The sequence below is a fragment of the Chanodichthys erythropterus genome, chromosome 15 (genome assembly GCF_024489055.1).
Source record: "Chanodichthys erythropterus isolate Z2021 chromosome 15, ASM2448905v1, whole genome shotgun sequence".
In the NCBI taxonomy this organism is placed as follows: domain Eukaryota; kingdom Metazoa; phylum Chordata; class Actinopteri; order Cypriniformes; family Xenocyprididae; genus Chanodichthys; species Chanodichthys erythropterus.
Genome location: NC_090235.1, coordinates 28,121,104 through 28,136,202, shown reverse-complemented (window position 1 = coordinate 28,136,202; position 15,099 = coordinate 28,121,104). Strand labels below are relative to the sequence as shown.

The 15,099-nt window shown below is 37.5% G+C and overlaps 2 protein-coding genes across 2 annotated transcripts; one reads left to right on the top strand and one right to left on the bottom strand.

The window, feature by feature from the left end:
- Positions 1 to 932: 932 nt before the first annotated feature.
- On the bottom strand, positions 933 to 12,430 carry txlna (taxilin alpha). The gene is made up of 11 exons (XM_067411101.1): positions 12,338 to 12,430; positions 11,671 to 11,831; positions 11,272 to 11,541; positions 9,588 to 9,679; positions 7,109 to 7,279; positions 6,664 to 6,858; positions 6,255 to 6,374; positions 5,968 to 6,042; positions 5,281 to 5,373; positions 4,994 to 5,089; positions 933 to 2,817 (listed from the first exon to the last, which is right to left on the bottom strand). The coding sequence occupies exons 2-11, from the start codon at positions 11,822 to 11,824 to the stop codon at positions 2,512 to 2,514; spliced, it is 1,572 nt and encodes a 523-aa protein (XP_067267202.1). The 5' UTR covers positions 11,825 to 11,831; positions 12,338 to 12,430; the 3' UTR covers positions 933 to 2,511.
- Positions 12,431 to 13,020: 590 nt separating this feature from the next.
- si:ch73-130a3.4 (uncharacterized protein LOC664763 homolog) lies at positions 13,021 to 14,967 on the top strand. Its single transcript, XM_067361353.1, has 4 exons — positions 13,021 to 13,143; positions 13,798 to 13,990; positions 14,067 to 14,168; positions 14,259 to 14,967. Exons 1-4 carry the CDS (start codon positions 13,064 to 13,066, stop codon positions 14,487 to 14,489), a joined length of 606 nt encoding a protein of 201 aa, XP_067217454.1. The 5' UTR covers positions 13,021 to 13,063; the 3' UTR covers positions 14,490 to 14,967.
- Positions 14,968 to 15,099: the final 132 nt, after the last annotated feature.

The following is a 15,099-nucleotide window of genomic DNA, read 5'->3' as shown; positions in this document are numbered from 1 at the left end:
GAACAAACACATTTATCTAGTTTTTAATGTATTAAAAGTTTCATATTTAATAAAAAGTAACATTTTATATCCAGCTGTTGCCCTCAGGCAACATTGTACCATAGTGGAACACAAATATTATATAAATCATTATATTATGTTATTATATCAAGTTATCATATCCATCTTCATCCTCATCTCCATCTTCTCTCTCACCCTCACTCTCTCCCTGACAGATTGTCACTATGATTTCATTTTCCTCATCCTCACCCTCATCAACTGCCAGTGCTACCTGTGTTTTATACCTGTTTGAAGTGCTATAGCAAATGTGCATATAATATATGCAGATATAGTATGTGAATTACTATTCTTATAAGCACATTACAAAATCATGTGAAAATGCCAACATATTTAGATAATTCTAACTCTTTTCCTTACAAATATAATACATTTGTATTCAAACAATTATGCCTGTATGGCCTTATGCGATTCCATTATGGTACAATAGTACAACACACAGTTTTTTATTATTTTCTCGAAAACATTTGATGATATATAATGTAAAGTTCTTAAACATACTTCTTTATTTGCCAGTGAAGGTGACTCATATTTTTTGTGGGTGATTAAATGGATACAAACAAGTGGAAAAAAGCCCTTTCAATGGAGAAAATATGGAGTCATGTGACGTGCTGTTGGTCATGTTTTGCACTTTTATTGATTAGTATTTCAGTTATTCTGTCCTGAGATACATTTGATCAATCAATTGGTGCCTTATTTTATTAAAAACAAACTAAAATAGACCATGTTGCCTGGAGGCAACACTGTACCATTTTAACTGAGACTAGACAAAAACTAGTATTACTATTAAAATAACAGTCACACACACACTAAATTAATACATAATATAAACGTTTATTTGTACTTAAATAATGTTTAATATTTGAAATCAGGACACTCTTTAAGCTACCGAGATACAGATGTTATTGGTGTTATCCTGTGACATATCAGTTTTCGACAATGAATACAAATAAATCATATTTAATTTTCTTAGTATTTTAATTTGCAAATGTATACAGGGTGTGGAAAAAAAACAACAGATCTTTGGTACCTTCTTATATAATGGGAATGTCAAATTGAAAGAATGACTGGCAAATAAGTTAAAATGATGATTTCCACACACATACCGGTTGACAAACTTTTTGAAACAGAAAATTTAAACCTGTGCAGTAACCTTGACTGGAATGAAACGTGGATGAGTTTACATGGCCAAATTATAACTTTATGCACTTCTTATTCAACACTTTACCAGCAATTTTTCTACACTCAGAATGGAACTGAAAGGGTACAATTATAGGATGTAAATGCACTGGGGAAAAAAAAATCCAAGAGTGCTGAAATTTACTGACATCTCAGAACTAAGTCACTTTGTGTCAAACATACATTCATTATTCAGCATGTCAGTGCTTTGCTCACATGCTAAACACCGAGATGACATGAACAGAGCTAGAATTGCATAGTGTTCTTGAATCTTCTTGTTTAATATGATAAAATTGGGCTGGGGATTCAACCGTTTTTAATATGTTAAACATTTAGTAAGCCACTAACACAAACAGCCATGTGATCAGTATCTGAAATAATATGAAAACCATCCAAACTGAAATCACACACTGAATGAAATCCCTGCGGTCATGACATCATTTAAGTGCACATTCCTAATTAGAAGTTAATGGAATGAGTTAAAGGAATGTATCTACAATGCTGGATATATTATCTGAAAGAATCTAGTGGTGTTTAAAGATGGTGTAAACTTCATTTAAAAATACATGTGATAAATTCAAGTGTTGTGCAAAAGCTTAAAAGAAATATGGGTTCAGATTAGATGACCCTTAAACTCAAAACAATGTTAGCCTTAACCGTACATCTACATTTCTAAACTCTGAGAAGTGATGAATAATAAATCATACATTCTTTGTTTGGTGCAGATTATTTATAAGAAATAAAAAGAAATCGAGTGGTTGGGAAGTGCACAAGCATATTTTACCTAATACAACAACTTAAGGCGAGAAATGAAATAAAAACACCCAAAGACAAAGCATGTCACATAACAACTGCTGTTTCATGGCAAAGAATTTTTCCCCAATTACAGCAATCCATCTGTTAAGATTCTTTACTTTTCTTTTTTTTTTCAGACAAACTGAAAAGAGACAAGCATTTAGTGGACAAACACTGAGCATTCCAAGACAGCAGCAACATCAATGCCCCTCTAAATGCAAATATGGAATTTTCTCGAGAATAAGGTGGGATAAAGCAAGCCACATAAAAACCAAAGAGTATAAACGCAGCATAGGGGTCATGTTGAAGGCACAATCTTCCCTGACACAATGAAAACCCCCCAAAAGCAGACGAGTCAGCAGTTCTGTCACAGACGCAGATGCAGAAAACAACAGACTCCGACTGCTGATGGAGGGTCGGGGGTCTGGTAGAGGTGGGAAGGATTGTGTGTGTGTCCTGGCCACCAAGAAACAGCAAGACTCAATCCTGGGTTGAGCACACCTCTCTGTGACTCTCAGCCTCCAGATCTGGACCGCAGTGGCACACTGGGCTACAAGTGGTTTGTGGAGTCTCTGGGCTGTTCTGATGGACAGGGCTGCCCTCTTCTGAGTCTATCGCTTCAGGTGGTGACCCCGTCTCTGTTTCTGGCCTATTCTCAACGCCTGTGGAGACACCCTGAACCTTCTTGCTCAGCTCATTACGCTCTATCTGTAATGCACGACAGAGCTTTTCCAGTCGCTGCACCTTCACCTGCAGGCTTTCAAATTCCTTGTCTCGTAGTGTCTTCTAAAGTGGACAACAGAGAGAAAACATTTACAGCTAAAATTTACAGCTTTTAAACAGTTACTGCTGTAACAAAGTTTTAAATTTAAAAGGCCCGATATACTTCAAACTAAATTGTAGAACAAACTAGGGTGACATAATTAAAAAAAAAAAATGAGGCCAAAACGAAGTTTGTTTAGCGTTTGTTTCAATAGTTCAAAACAGTTTGCCAAAGTTATATTTCTGAAAATGTTTGCTCTGGCTGGTAAACCCTGTTGAATTACCATTGGTCAGTGGTGATTATGTATTCGGTAAGTGTGACTCTGTAACTCCACCTTCTTTGGAGTCTTTGGTTCAGTCTTTGGTTCAGTTCTTCTGTTCAGTCAGTCAAGGTCAGATGGCCAGCATTAAAGGATTAGTTCACTTTAAAATGGAAATTACCCCATGATTTACTCACCCTCAAGCCATTCCAAGTGTATATGACTTTTTTCTTTCAGGCGAATACAATCAGAGTTATATTAAAAATCACCCTGATGCTCCTTCACTTTATAATTGCAGTACACGGAAACCACCTGTTTGAAACTCAAAAAAAAAAAAATGCATCCATCCATCATAAATGTACTCCACACGGCTCCGGGGGGTTAATAAAGGCCTTTTGAAATGAAGTGATGTGTTTGTGTAAGACAAATTGCCATATTTAATATGTTAAATAAAGTAAAATATCTAACTTCCGCCAGACCGCCTTCTGTATTCAACTTTCAAAGAAAGTGTAACATCTGTGCAGTTCAAAGAACTTACACTACGTCCTAAGCATTTTATATTCAACTTACGAAACAAGCATAACTGAGAAGACGTCAGTTATGCTTTTTTCGTAAATTGACAGAAGGCGGTCTGGCGAAAGCTAGTTATTTCACTTTATAACATGTTAAATATGGATACGTTTCTTAAACACATCGCTTCATTTCAGAAGGACTTTTATTTTCAATGCCATTATAATGCTTAAAAGCATCAGAGTGATTATTAATATAACTCCAATTGTATTCGTCTACACCTAGGATAACTTTAGGGTAATTTTCATTTTAAAGTGAACTAATCCTTTTAAAACAAACATACTAGAGAGCAGCTTTATGGTAGAAATCAGCTGGGATTCCATTACAGATTTGTGCAAAAATTTTGCAATAATTTTCTAAATGTCGATTGTCACTATTGTGAAATGATGTTTCGATTAACTGATGTTATGCGACTAAAATTTTTTTTTTGTCCTCTTGTGACATCATTCCAAAAATCATGGCAAAGGATGTTAGTAGGTTTAGGTATATCGCAGCCACTGCACTAGCCATTATTTTTAATCAAAGGAGATGCAGGCATGTTATCAAAGCATTAATGGCAAGAAAAGCCCCTTATACTTTGGAGCGGCCATGCATGAGATGTTTCTGGGTGTTTCACCCTCCTATAAATTGCATTTCTTTGTTGTGTAGAATGCATTATCTAGCAATCATTTGCCTTTTATGAGTTTAATAAAAGGACTCTCTCTCATCTTCTGTCCAAACATACCGCGCCATCTTTAAAGAATGTTTAACTTTTACATAAGCCAGGTGACCTGTAAATGCGAAGAAACTGTTTCTATTGCAGTTTTGCCTGATTGCAAATTGCCTGAAAAAACACCTCATGCAAGCGAAAAAACTTTTTTGTGATGCATGGGAGTTTTCGCAAAATTGGCATGTTTCGATCGGGCATATTTTCAATTTGCAATTTCAATTTGCACAATTTGAAGGGTAATGGAGATGCAGCTATTGGAGCTGTAATTCAAATTGAAGCGAAACTGACACTTTTTTATGTTTAATACTGTAAAGATGCTTGCTATTGTAAAAAGTGCTATTTAAATAAACATGATGTGACTTGACTGGAGTGCTGAAGTGCAGAGCTGGTGAAAACATATCCACATCGCTATGAGCAGATGCTTTCTTTCTTGTCATTTAGAAGAAAGCACGCAACACATTTACATATTCATCTAAAAGTTGCTCTCAAAAGCACAGGTGGCATCGAGATGTTCACTAACAGTATACCACTGAAAAGCTATTTCAAATGTCTTTTTACCCCCAAGCGGAGAATGAAGAGTAACTTAACTGTGAGTATATCAGGGCCTTAACTGTCAAATATGACAGAACAGAACTGGCAAAGATCTGAGTACAACAATCACCTCCTCTGCCATCTCCAGCAGAGCTTTGTTACTGCTTTCCCATCGTGATCTGTACATGGTTGTTTCCTTCTCCAGCTTCTTAATCTTCTTGGTCATCTGCAGCATGATACAAAAACAGATTAAAGCACCTTTCACATAAACACAGACAATTTATGTTGTTGTTTTGTGAAATGTGTGACAAAACGACCTACATTCTATGCATGAATACAGGCCTTGCAGACTAACAGTTTCTTTGTAAGAGTGTGAAGTCCACAACATCCACTAATCACTACTAAACAGTCATTTACCTTTTCCATCTCTTGTTTGAAAGTTGTGAACACCTCGTTGCTTTTGGAAAGTGTGTTCTGAAACTCTTCAAACTTCTCTGTGTACAATGAGAGCTGAAAAAGACAAATCAAAAACATTTTAGCCTCAGATTTACTTAAGTCAACCATCATCACAATTCTAGGGAGTTCTGGGTATTTTCTAGATCCCTCCTTCTAATCAACGCAATTTTCTGCCGAGTGGTATACGCTACCATTCAAACATTTAGGGCCAGTAAGATTTTAATGTTTTAGAAAGAAGTCTCTAATGCTCACAAAGGCATATAACTGTTTTTTATTTTAATATGTAATTTATTCCTGTGATGGCAAAGCTGAATTTTCAGCATCATTACTCCAGTCTTCAGTGTCACATGATACTTCAGAAATCATTCTAATATGCTGATTTGCTGCTCAAGAAACATTTCTTATTATCAATGTTGAAAACATTGCTTATATTTTTTTCAGGATTCTTTGATTAACAAAAAGTTCAAAAGAACAGCATTTATTTGAAATAGAAATATTTAGTAACATTTTAAATGTCTTTACCGTCGCATTTGATCATTTTAATGCATCCCTGAATAAAAGTATACATTTCTTTCCAAAAAAGCCACTAATAACTGGGTTTGTCCTATAATTGTGTGAGTTAGGTCAGATCTGTCTTATGTCCCTCACCTGCTGTTTCAGATGAACTTCCTGCTGTTTCATGAGCTCATACATCCTCTGAGACTCAGCTGCTTCTTTCAGGAGCTGGAAAAGAAAGAAATGAGAGACCATAAGAATCTTAATTAGCGACCGGCAGCTCTGTTCAGAAGGCATAACCACACTGGTGCACATACAGTGGCAGTTTCACAGTAAATTTATGGTACATTCATTCCCACAATTAAGAGAGAATAAGTTTGTTTCTGTAACTTCAGCTGACTACATGTTTGAAGTACTGGGCAAAGGATGTAGAAACTCACAAAGTCTTTCTCCTTCTGATGACGGTCCTCTGAGTCCTTGAGCAGTGCCTGTGCCTGATGAAGCTTTGCATCTACCAGCTGCTGTTGCAGATCTTTGTGCTTGAACACCTTGTCAATATGCTGAGAGAAAAAACTATGTTCTTAAGGACAGCGACTCCAAACCAAAACTCAAGTAATACATAAAAAATATGAATGTCACTGTAATAAACTTTAAATTTTTTTACAGAATCACAAACAATTAGCTTAATATGGCATCATAAACAGTACTGTACTGTATTGTTTAAAGCTTAACACTAGCATAGATGTATTCCTATTTACAGGCTTTAACTTCAGTTAAAAGGCATTACAAACTTATTTTTCCTTCCAGAAGTTCTCTTCACTTTTCATCCTTTATGTCTGTATCTCTCACCTCCTCTCTGAGCTCGTACTGCTCAATAAGTTTCTTCAGTTTGTCAGCCAGCTCCATGTTCTCCTGTCTTAGGTTTGCATTACGCTCGTTGTGCTGCTCCATCTGAGCTTGGATGTCATTCAGCGTCACCTGGAAATGTGAGGTCACTTCCTTCCTTTTCTCCTCCTCCAATCGGGCACGTTGCACACCATCCTCCTGCCAAGTAAAGCAAACATCAATCCATTAATCTCACTAAAGAAAATATAATGCAACAAGCTTCTGGTTATGTGAAAAGTGGAGTTGGAACAGACCGATTAAATAATATTTTGAGCAGGAAGTACCTTTGAACACCTTTGAATTTAGATTTTGCATGTGGCAGGCACCACAGACATGATGGATTACAGTGTACCCTTTCTGCATAAATAACCGATATCCTGTTATTTGCATTCATATCAAGTTAGTGTACCTTAAGTGTGCGGTTGTGTCTTTGCAATTCTCGACAGAGACTCTCCAGCTTGCTGCGCGCCAGGATGGCCTTGCTGTGCTCATTTCTTAAGTGGTCCTTCTCCTGGATCAGCTGCGTTTGCTTCTTCTGAAGAGCCCGCATCTGTTTCTGAGAGTTACGGTGCTCCTCTAGCTAAAAGAAACAAAGCAGGACAGTTGTCTAAATTAGGGTTGTCATGATACTAGAACATCAGTAGTCAATAGCATATGCATGTGATGTGAAACATCTTTATACAGTATCTCACAAAAGTGAGTCCACCCCTCACATTTCAGTAACTATTTTAGCATCTTCTCAAGGGACAATACCATAGAAATGAAACTTGTATATATTTTAGAGTAGTCAATGTGCTGCTTGTATAGCAGTATAGATTTACTGTCCTCTAAAAATAACTTAACATACAGCCATAATTGTCTAAATAGTTGGCAACAAAAGTGGAGTACACCCTAAGTGATAACACCTCTACATCGTTTAACCATGCAAAGCCACATGTCCTATTCATCATTAGTGTATCTTGTATTGGAGCAGTTAAAATTTGGTGCTGTGAGTACAATTCTGTCATACTGACCACTGAAAGTTCAACATGGCACCTCATGGCAAAGAACTCTCTGAGGATTTGAGAATTACAATTGTTGCTTTCCACAAAGTTAGCCTAGGCTATAAGAAGATCGGTAACACCCTGAAACGGAGTTACGGTACAGTGGCCAGGGTCATACAGAGGTTTTCCAAGATGGGTTCCACTCAGAACAGGCCTTGCAAGGCTTGATCAAAGAAGATGAGTCCTTATGCTGTGTGTCAGGTGCAGAAGCTGGCTTCAAAAAACAGACACATGAGTGCTGCCAGCATTGCTTTAGAGGTTAGAGGTTTATGTTTATGTTTAGAGGTTAACGCGAAACGTTAGCTTGTTAGTGCTCAGACCATATGCCGCACACTGCAACAAGTCAGTTTGCAGCCAAGTCTGGCTCACAAGAAAGCCCGCAAACAGTTTGCTGAGGACAACCTGTCCAAGAGCATGAATTACTGGAACCATGTCCTGTGGTCTGATGAGACTAAGATAAACTTGTTTGACTCAGATGGTATCCAGCATGTGTGGTGAGGAGTACCAAGAAAATTGTGTCTTGCCTACAGTCAAGCATGGTGGTGGTAGCATCATAGTCTGAGGCTGCATGAGTGCTGCTGGGACTGCACTTCATTGAGGGAGACATGGATTCCAACAAGTACTGTGACATTCTGAAGCAGAACATGATGCCATCTCTTCAGAAACTGGCATTTTCCAACATGATAATGACCCCAAACACACCGCCAAGATGACAACTGCCTTGCTGAGGAAGCTGAAGGTGATGGAGTGGCCAAGTATGTCTCCAGACCTGAACACTATTGAGCACCTGTGGGGCATCATCAAGCAGAAGGTGGAGAAGCGCCATGCGTCTAACATCCAGCAGCTCTGTGATGTCATTATGGAGTAGTGGAAGAGGATCCCAGCAGCAACCTGTGCAGCTCTGGTGAATTCCATGCCCAGGAGGATTAAGGCAGTGCTAGATAACAGTGGTGCTCACACAAAATACACTTCGGTCACAGTTTTGACATGTTCACTTAGGGTGTACTCACTTTTGTTGCCAGTTATTTAGACAATAATGGCTGTATGTTGAGTTATTTTTAGAGAACAGTAAATCTGTACTACAACACGAACAGCACATTGACTAATCTAAAGTATATACAATTTTCATTTCTATAGTATTGTCGCTTGGGAAGATATACTAAAATGGTTGCTGAAATGTGAGGGGAGTACTCACTTTTGTGAAATACTGTATATGTTTCACTGAAGAAAGCTCTTAATGTGGAAATGCGAGCTGAAAATGCCCTGCACTTCCTGGTATTGTATGCATGTAGACAAAATGAAGCCCAGTCAGCTGAAATGGCAACAATCTTTAGTCATAATATCTTTTCCACCCTCTTGCATCGACATCTCTTCACTGATGATGCGTTTACTGGTGTGAGGGTGGGACAACCGGTCACTCACATGACATCACAGCAATAGCAAACCACAATGATACAACGATGGACAAAACGAGGTCCTGCCTAACATTTTTTCTTCAAGAATCCATTTCACTCGGATATATGTCACAACAGGGTAGAAAAGACAAATTGCAGCTTCCGTTTCAAGCTAACTTCTATCAGCTCATCTTAACACAGAGCACCGTCTAGTATCAGTCAGTGTACACTGACTACTCTATCACTACATGAAACTACTTTCAAATAACTTAAAATGTTTATTGTTTTATTTTTTATCCTTGAGCTCCATTTATAATGTTAGTAAAGATTTTTTGCACCCAATATGTATTTTTCTCTGACTATTTTCTACTCTCTCTCTCTAAGAGTGATCTTTTCTCTGTATACAACAAATGCTTTGAGATATTGACATCTTCTGATCATCAAGTCTTACCAGCTCAGCATATTTCTTACAGAGACCACCCAGTTTCTCCTCTGGAGTGCTCAGTGTGTTGAGAGTCTGCATTAGAAGGGTTATCTCCTTGCCTACAATGCACAGAGAATGGAATTAAGGTTAAGGATAGATCTCGGTATCTTGATTTCAAATCAGATCTTGGAAATATTTTGGGTACATGTCAGAAAAAAAAAAATCTAAATGATACCAACTATACAGGGTACCCTCTCACCTTTTTTCCCTATGACTATTAATGATTAAAATAAACGAGAGCCCAAATTCACCAAGTGCTTATACAGATACACACGGGAGCATTTGAAGAGCAGGCGTCTATCAGCAAACCTAACCGATAAATTCAAACACTTCCGTGCGCTCAAAGCATCACATTTTTTAAATTTCCGTACCAACTTGGTATTGCGGTCGGTACTTTTTACAACACTAATCTATATGAATATATTTTAAAATATAATTAATTTTTTTGATGACCAAGCTTAATTTTCAGCATCATTGCAGTCTTCAGTGTCACATGATCCTTCAGAAATCATTCTAATATGCTGATTTGCTGCTCAAGAAACATTTCTTACTATTATCAATGTTGAAAACAGTTGTGATGCTTAATATTTTTGTAAAAGCCATGATACATTTTTTTTTTTCAGGATTCTTTGATGAATAGTACAAAAGAACAGCATTTATTTGAAATAGGAATCTTTAGTAATGTAATGTTATATCTTTGTTTCTATGTCTTTACGGTCACATTTTATCATGGGTTCTTGCTAAATGAAAGTATTCACTTCTCAAATCTCTCTCTCTCAAAAAAAAAATTAATTCACCCAAAAATGAAATTTCTGTCACCCTTAATTACTCACCCTTATGTCTTTCCAAACCTGTAAGACCTTCATTTATCTTCGGAACACAAATCAAGATATTTTGATGAAATCCGAGGTTTTTTTATCCTCTATTGAAAGCAACAAAACTATCACATTCAAGAATACTTTTTGTGCACAAATACAAAAGAATAACGACTTCATTCAACAAATTCATCCTCTCCCTGTCTCTCCTCTGCTACACTATTTTTGTTGCAGCTTCCAGGTTCTATGTCTGAAAGGCGGCTCAGTATTGGCCGACACCTGTTCACATGAGCAGCACGAGTTGCGTGTGTGAAGCTGGCCAATAATGAGCCGGCGTTCGGACGTAAACACAGAAATGCAGCACTGCGCCAACTGCTTACAGACTGACAGGGAAGAGGAAAAATTGTTGAATAAAGTCGTTATTTTTGTTTTGTTTTTGCTCACAGTATTTCCATCACTTCATAACATTAAGGTTGAACCACTGTAGTCACGTTGACTATTTTACCAATGTTTTTACTACTTTTTTGGACAATGAATACAGTAATTTCTTTGCTTTCAATGGAGGATAAAAAATAAAATAAACTCTCGGATTTCATCAAAATATCTTAATTTAACACAAATATTTTTAAGATATTTTGATGAAATCCGAGTTTTTTTTTTTTTTATCCTCCAAAGATGAACGGGTGTGGAACGACATGAATAATTAATTAATGACAGAAATTTCATTTTTGGGTGAACTAACCCTTCAACGTACATAAGTGTTTTCGTGTGCTATTGCATTAATAGCAAGTCAAAGGTTGGTAGCGCTACAAATGTAAGCAAACACACTGACTCACCAAGTCCCTTCACTTTCTTCTTCTCTTGCAGCTTCTTCTGGTCCTTCTCCACGCATCCGTTGCCATTCAGTTTGGCCTCCTCCTGTTTGCTGTCCTCCTTCTCAGACAGCCCATTCACTTCCACACCATCAGGCTGCCCATTGGTCACTGCCACATCCTCGCTGCCAACTCCACCATCCTCATGACAATAGGTGCTAAGGATGTCCTCCAGCTGTCTACTCAGCTCCTCAGCCATGTCACGGGAAGAAGAAAGCGCTGCAGCCTCTGCCACTGAACACAAAGGAACATGGGAGAAGAAATATAGCAATGACCTTTCCACAATGAAGATGTGAATGCACTAACATTTTGCTAGTTTAGAACACAAAAGGAAAAGAAAAAAAAAAGTGTCAGGTCCCTTACAGCCTTCATCAGTCTGAGCACTGTTGGTTGGTGTGCCGTCCGGCTGTGTTTCGGTTTCTTTAGGACTGTTGGTCATCTCAGATGCCGCGGTGCTCTCCTCCGTATCATCTGCACTGCTATCAGCAACTGGATCCTCAATCTCCCTTCTCTGCATTGCTGATCTTTGAACAAATATAAAAAGACACCACATTACACAGATAAACGAATACGACTATATAATAGCTTGAACAGTTTCGGTTTCAATTCAATTAAAACGAATCTGATGTGTAAGAGATTTACAAAACAAATGAGGATAACACTTGTTGACTACGTAACTCACTACATAACATTAAAACGCGCTAATCACTAAAATCCGACTTGATCACATTTAGGACAGTCAATTCTTAAATGTTTCCCGCAAACTTCAGTGAACAACAACCGACAGACGTGCCTAAAAAGAACAAGTGTTACGTGTATCTGACTGTTTTTAACTGTAAATAAACATACACGTATAATTGAGAGCTGTAGAGCTGTAGCTGTGTAACATCTCGCTCGACTAGTTTAGCAGTCACGGCTAACCAAACGCACAGTTAAACATTTGCTAACTGACCTGACGCGCTCTACAATTTTTCAAAACAAACACAATGTACGTATCTGCGTTGTCAGATAATTGTGTTTAAAATAATACCGGTGTCACGTTTTGGTCCAAGAAACCACTTCTGATGTTTGTCAGCACTCTTTACCCTTCCCACTGCTGCTTCTAACTGACACAGGAAATGCCAAGGAAACACTCGAAGATGATTGGTCGAACCGTGGCAAACTTCCGGTGTATTATTAGTGTTTTATTATTATTTTATTGTAATCTGGCAGTGGTTTATTATTTCTTTGCTTTGTTTTTATTAGCTTTTAATTAATAGTTCTTAAAATGACATGCGTTAGCCGCTAGTGATGGGAGCAGCGTCACCATTTTAGACCATTTGAATCAATTGAACCAATTGTTTCGCAAAATGATTCACTGTTTCGAATTCGAAGCGCTCTAAACACCACAAGCGAGTGGAACCCGGTGCAACGAAAATCAACAAAGAATACAATATTTACAAGCAAAAACACAGTAAACAAAGTATTCTGTAGGGGTTACAATACGTGAAATTCTGAATGAAATGAAATAAAGCGTTTTATATTACATCTGCTTTTTTATTATTCAAATATCAACATTTCTTGAACAGCAGTATTTTGAAATGTTTTCTATCAACGTGGTTTGATGAAATCACGTGACTTGGCGAGTTCAATACAAGCTTCGAACTACTGATTCGACACAAGAGATTCATAAATGTTTCGAAGCTTCACGTTTCGCGAGCGTTCAGCGTCGTCGCCATATTGGACCGGGCAACTCACTCTCTCTGGAGATACAAAAATGCCTGATTCATGTGTTGCTTGGGGTTGTAAAAACCGCCGCACAACCCTGACCAAATCCCGGGGAATTACCTTTCACAAGTAAGATTGAACAATTGTTTCTGGTTGTATTTGGTCGTTATATCGTTATGTTGACATAGCCAGACTAAGCTAACAAAACAAGCTAGCAATGAAAGCTGAGACTGTATAACAAATATTAAAGGTAACGTTTATATGATTTCTTATAAAGCGTCCGGTTGTATTATATTAAAATTGTATTAACTCGACTCATCACGACCTTTCTCGAACTCCATATCACTGTTTGGAGCAGCGCCACCAAACAGCCAAGCTGTGAGCCACAATCTTTCGCTAAAACAAATGACCAAAAAAACAAAAACGAAAATGAAGCAAAGTCAAACTTTAGTCTGATATGACTCCAATGTTTCAGGTAAAAAAAAAAAAAAAAAAACGTGACAGGTCAAATTAATGTGGTTCCAGAGCGACTTTTATTCTGAGACTTCTTCATATTATTTCAGAAATTGGAAATAAACTCCACCTCTTGAAACTTTAACCGAATACTCCTGGTTTAAATTATAAACTAAATCAAGATTTTTCATCTATGTTGATGTTTTTTCATGTTTTTCTCTATACATACTTTGTTTTACAAGCTCCTCATTTCATCTGAGTGACTGACATAATATGATTGTGAATCTGACTGTTGTTATCTGGCTATCTAACTTGTCTCACACTTTGAAGGTTTCCTAAAGGTAAAGCGTTGAGGAAGCAGTGGGAATTCGCCCTAAGAAGGAAAGGTTTTTCCGTCAGTGATTCCTCTGTGCTATGCAGTGAGCACTTCAGGGAGCAGGACTTGGACAGGACAGGTCAGACTGTCAGGGTCAGAGATGGAGCTAAACCATCTGTATTCAATTTCCCGGCTCATCTACAAAGAGTAGGTCTACCTCTAGATTAAAGGATTTGATAGCTAGTCATTAGGCTTGTTTAAATATTTTTTTCTTCCATTTTAGAAGGTGTCAACCAGGAAAACAAGAACCTCAAAGAAAGCTGAAGAGAGCCTGTCAGTAGACTGTTCTCTGCAGTTACAAGAGACTAAAGCTCTGCCTAACATTGTGAGTATTTATAATTTTTCACACCAAATGCTTTGACTGAGTGATGTGACACAAACATTTTAATGTAAAAAATTTCATTCTTTCGTCTAGGACCACTCCTATGCATTGCCAGCAGATCCCACTGGTCTAAAGGCCAGACTCAGTGAAGCCTTGGCTAGAGTAGAGAGTCTGGAGAGGGACATGAGGAACGTGAAAAAACGAGAACAAAGGGCAAAGAACATAGTGCTTGCTCTTCTACAGGATCTGAGTGGAAAGAACCTCATAGATGAAGAGCTGGAACACAAGCTCAATTTCTACTCGGGGAAAATTAAAATTCTATAAAATGTTGAACTTGTATTTCTCATGTGTGCATCTTTCCATGTTTCTATAAATTCCTGGTTATTTCAAAAGGAATTTAAGGATTTGTCTGTGCTTACTGAATTTCAAATCTTCTGATTGACCAAACTCTCCACATACATGGTCCAAAAGCATTCAACTGTCTAAGAGAATCTTTTCTTTCTTGACCTCCCACGTCCACATATATCGGAACGTTTTTTTTTTTTTTTTGAGCCTGGTGTAATTTGACAAAATTCTGCTTCATTTTTACAAAGGTGGATGCCAAGCCACAACATAATGTTAGATATGTTTATATGTATATGTGATATTGATATGTAGTTTGGTAGGAAAACACTTGCAAAGTCATCAGACTTTCTTTAATGTTGCGTGTATTAATTTCTCAAATGAACATTTTATTTGTGACATAATTTGTAAGCCATGTCTTATGCATGCATTTCACTTTTGTGTTTTTCTAATTATGTGTGAATGGATAAGTATGAATAAATCTCTATTGTAATAAATATTATAATATTATTGTCTACTAAATGCATACCAATCAGGCATAACATTATGACCACTGACAGTTGGAAGTAAATAACACTGATTATCTCTTCAT

Excerpts from the sequence above, each read along its gene's own strand:
- txlna (XM_067411101.1), bottom strand. The coding sequence starts at position 11,824 with ATGCAGAGAAGGGAGATTGAGGATCCAGTTGCTGATAGCAGTGCAGAT. Across the intron at positions 6,043-6,254 it reads ATCAGAAGGAGAAAGACTTT|CTCCTGAAAGAAGCAGCTGA; the intron begins GTGAGTTTCTAC and ends TTTCTTTTCCAG. Across the intron at positions 2,818-4,993 it reads TGCTGGAGATGGCAGAGGAG|AAGACACTACGAGACAAGGA; the intron begins GTGATTGTTGTA and ends TGTCCACTTTAG.
- si:ch73-130a3.4 (XM_067361353.1), top strand. The coding sequence starts at position 13,064 with ATGCCTGATTCATGTGTTGCTTGGGGTTGTAAAAACCGCCGCACAACC. Across the intron at positions 13,144-13,797 it reads CGGGGAATTACCTTTCACAA|GTTTCCTAAAGGTAAAGCGT; the intron begins GTAAGATTGAAC and ends CACACTTTGAAG. Across the intron at positions 14,169-14,258 it reads CTAAAGCTCTGCCTAACATT|GACCACTCCTATGCATTGCC; the intron begins GTGAGTATTTAT and ends TCTTTCGTCTAG.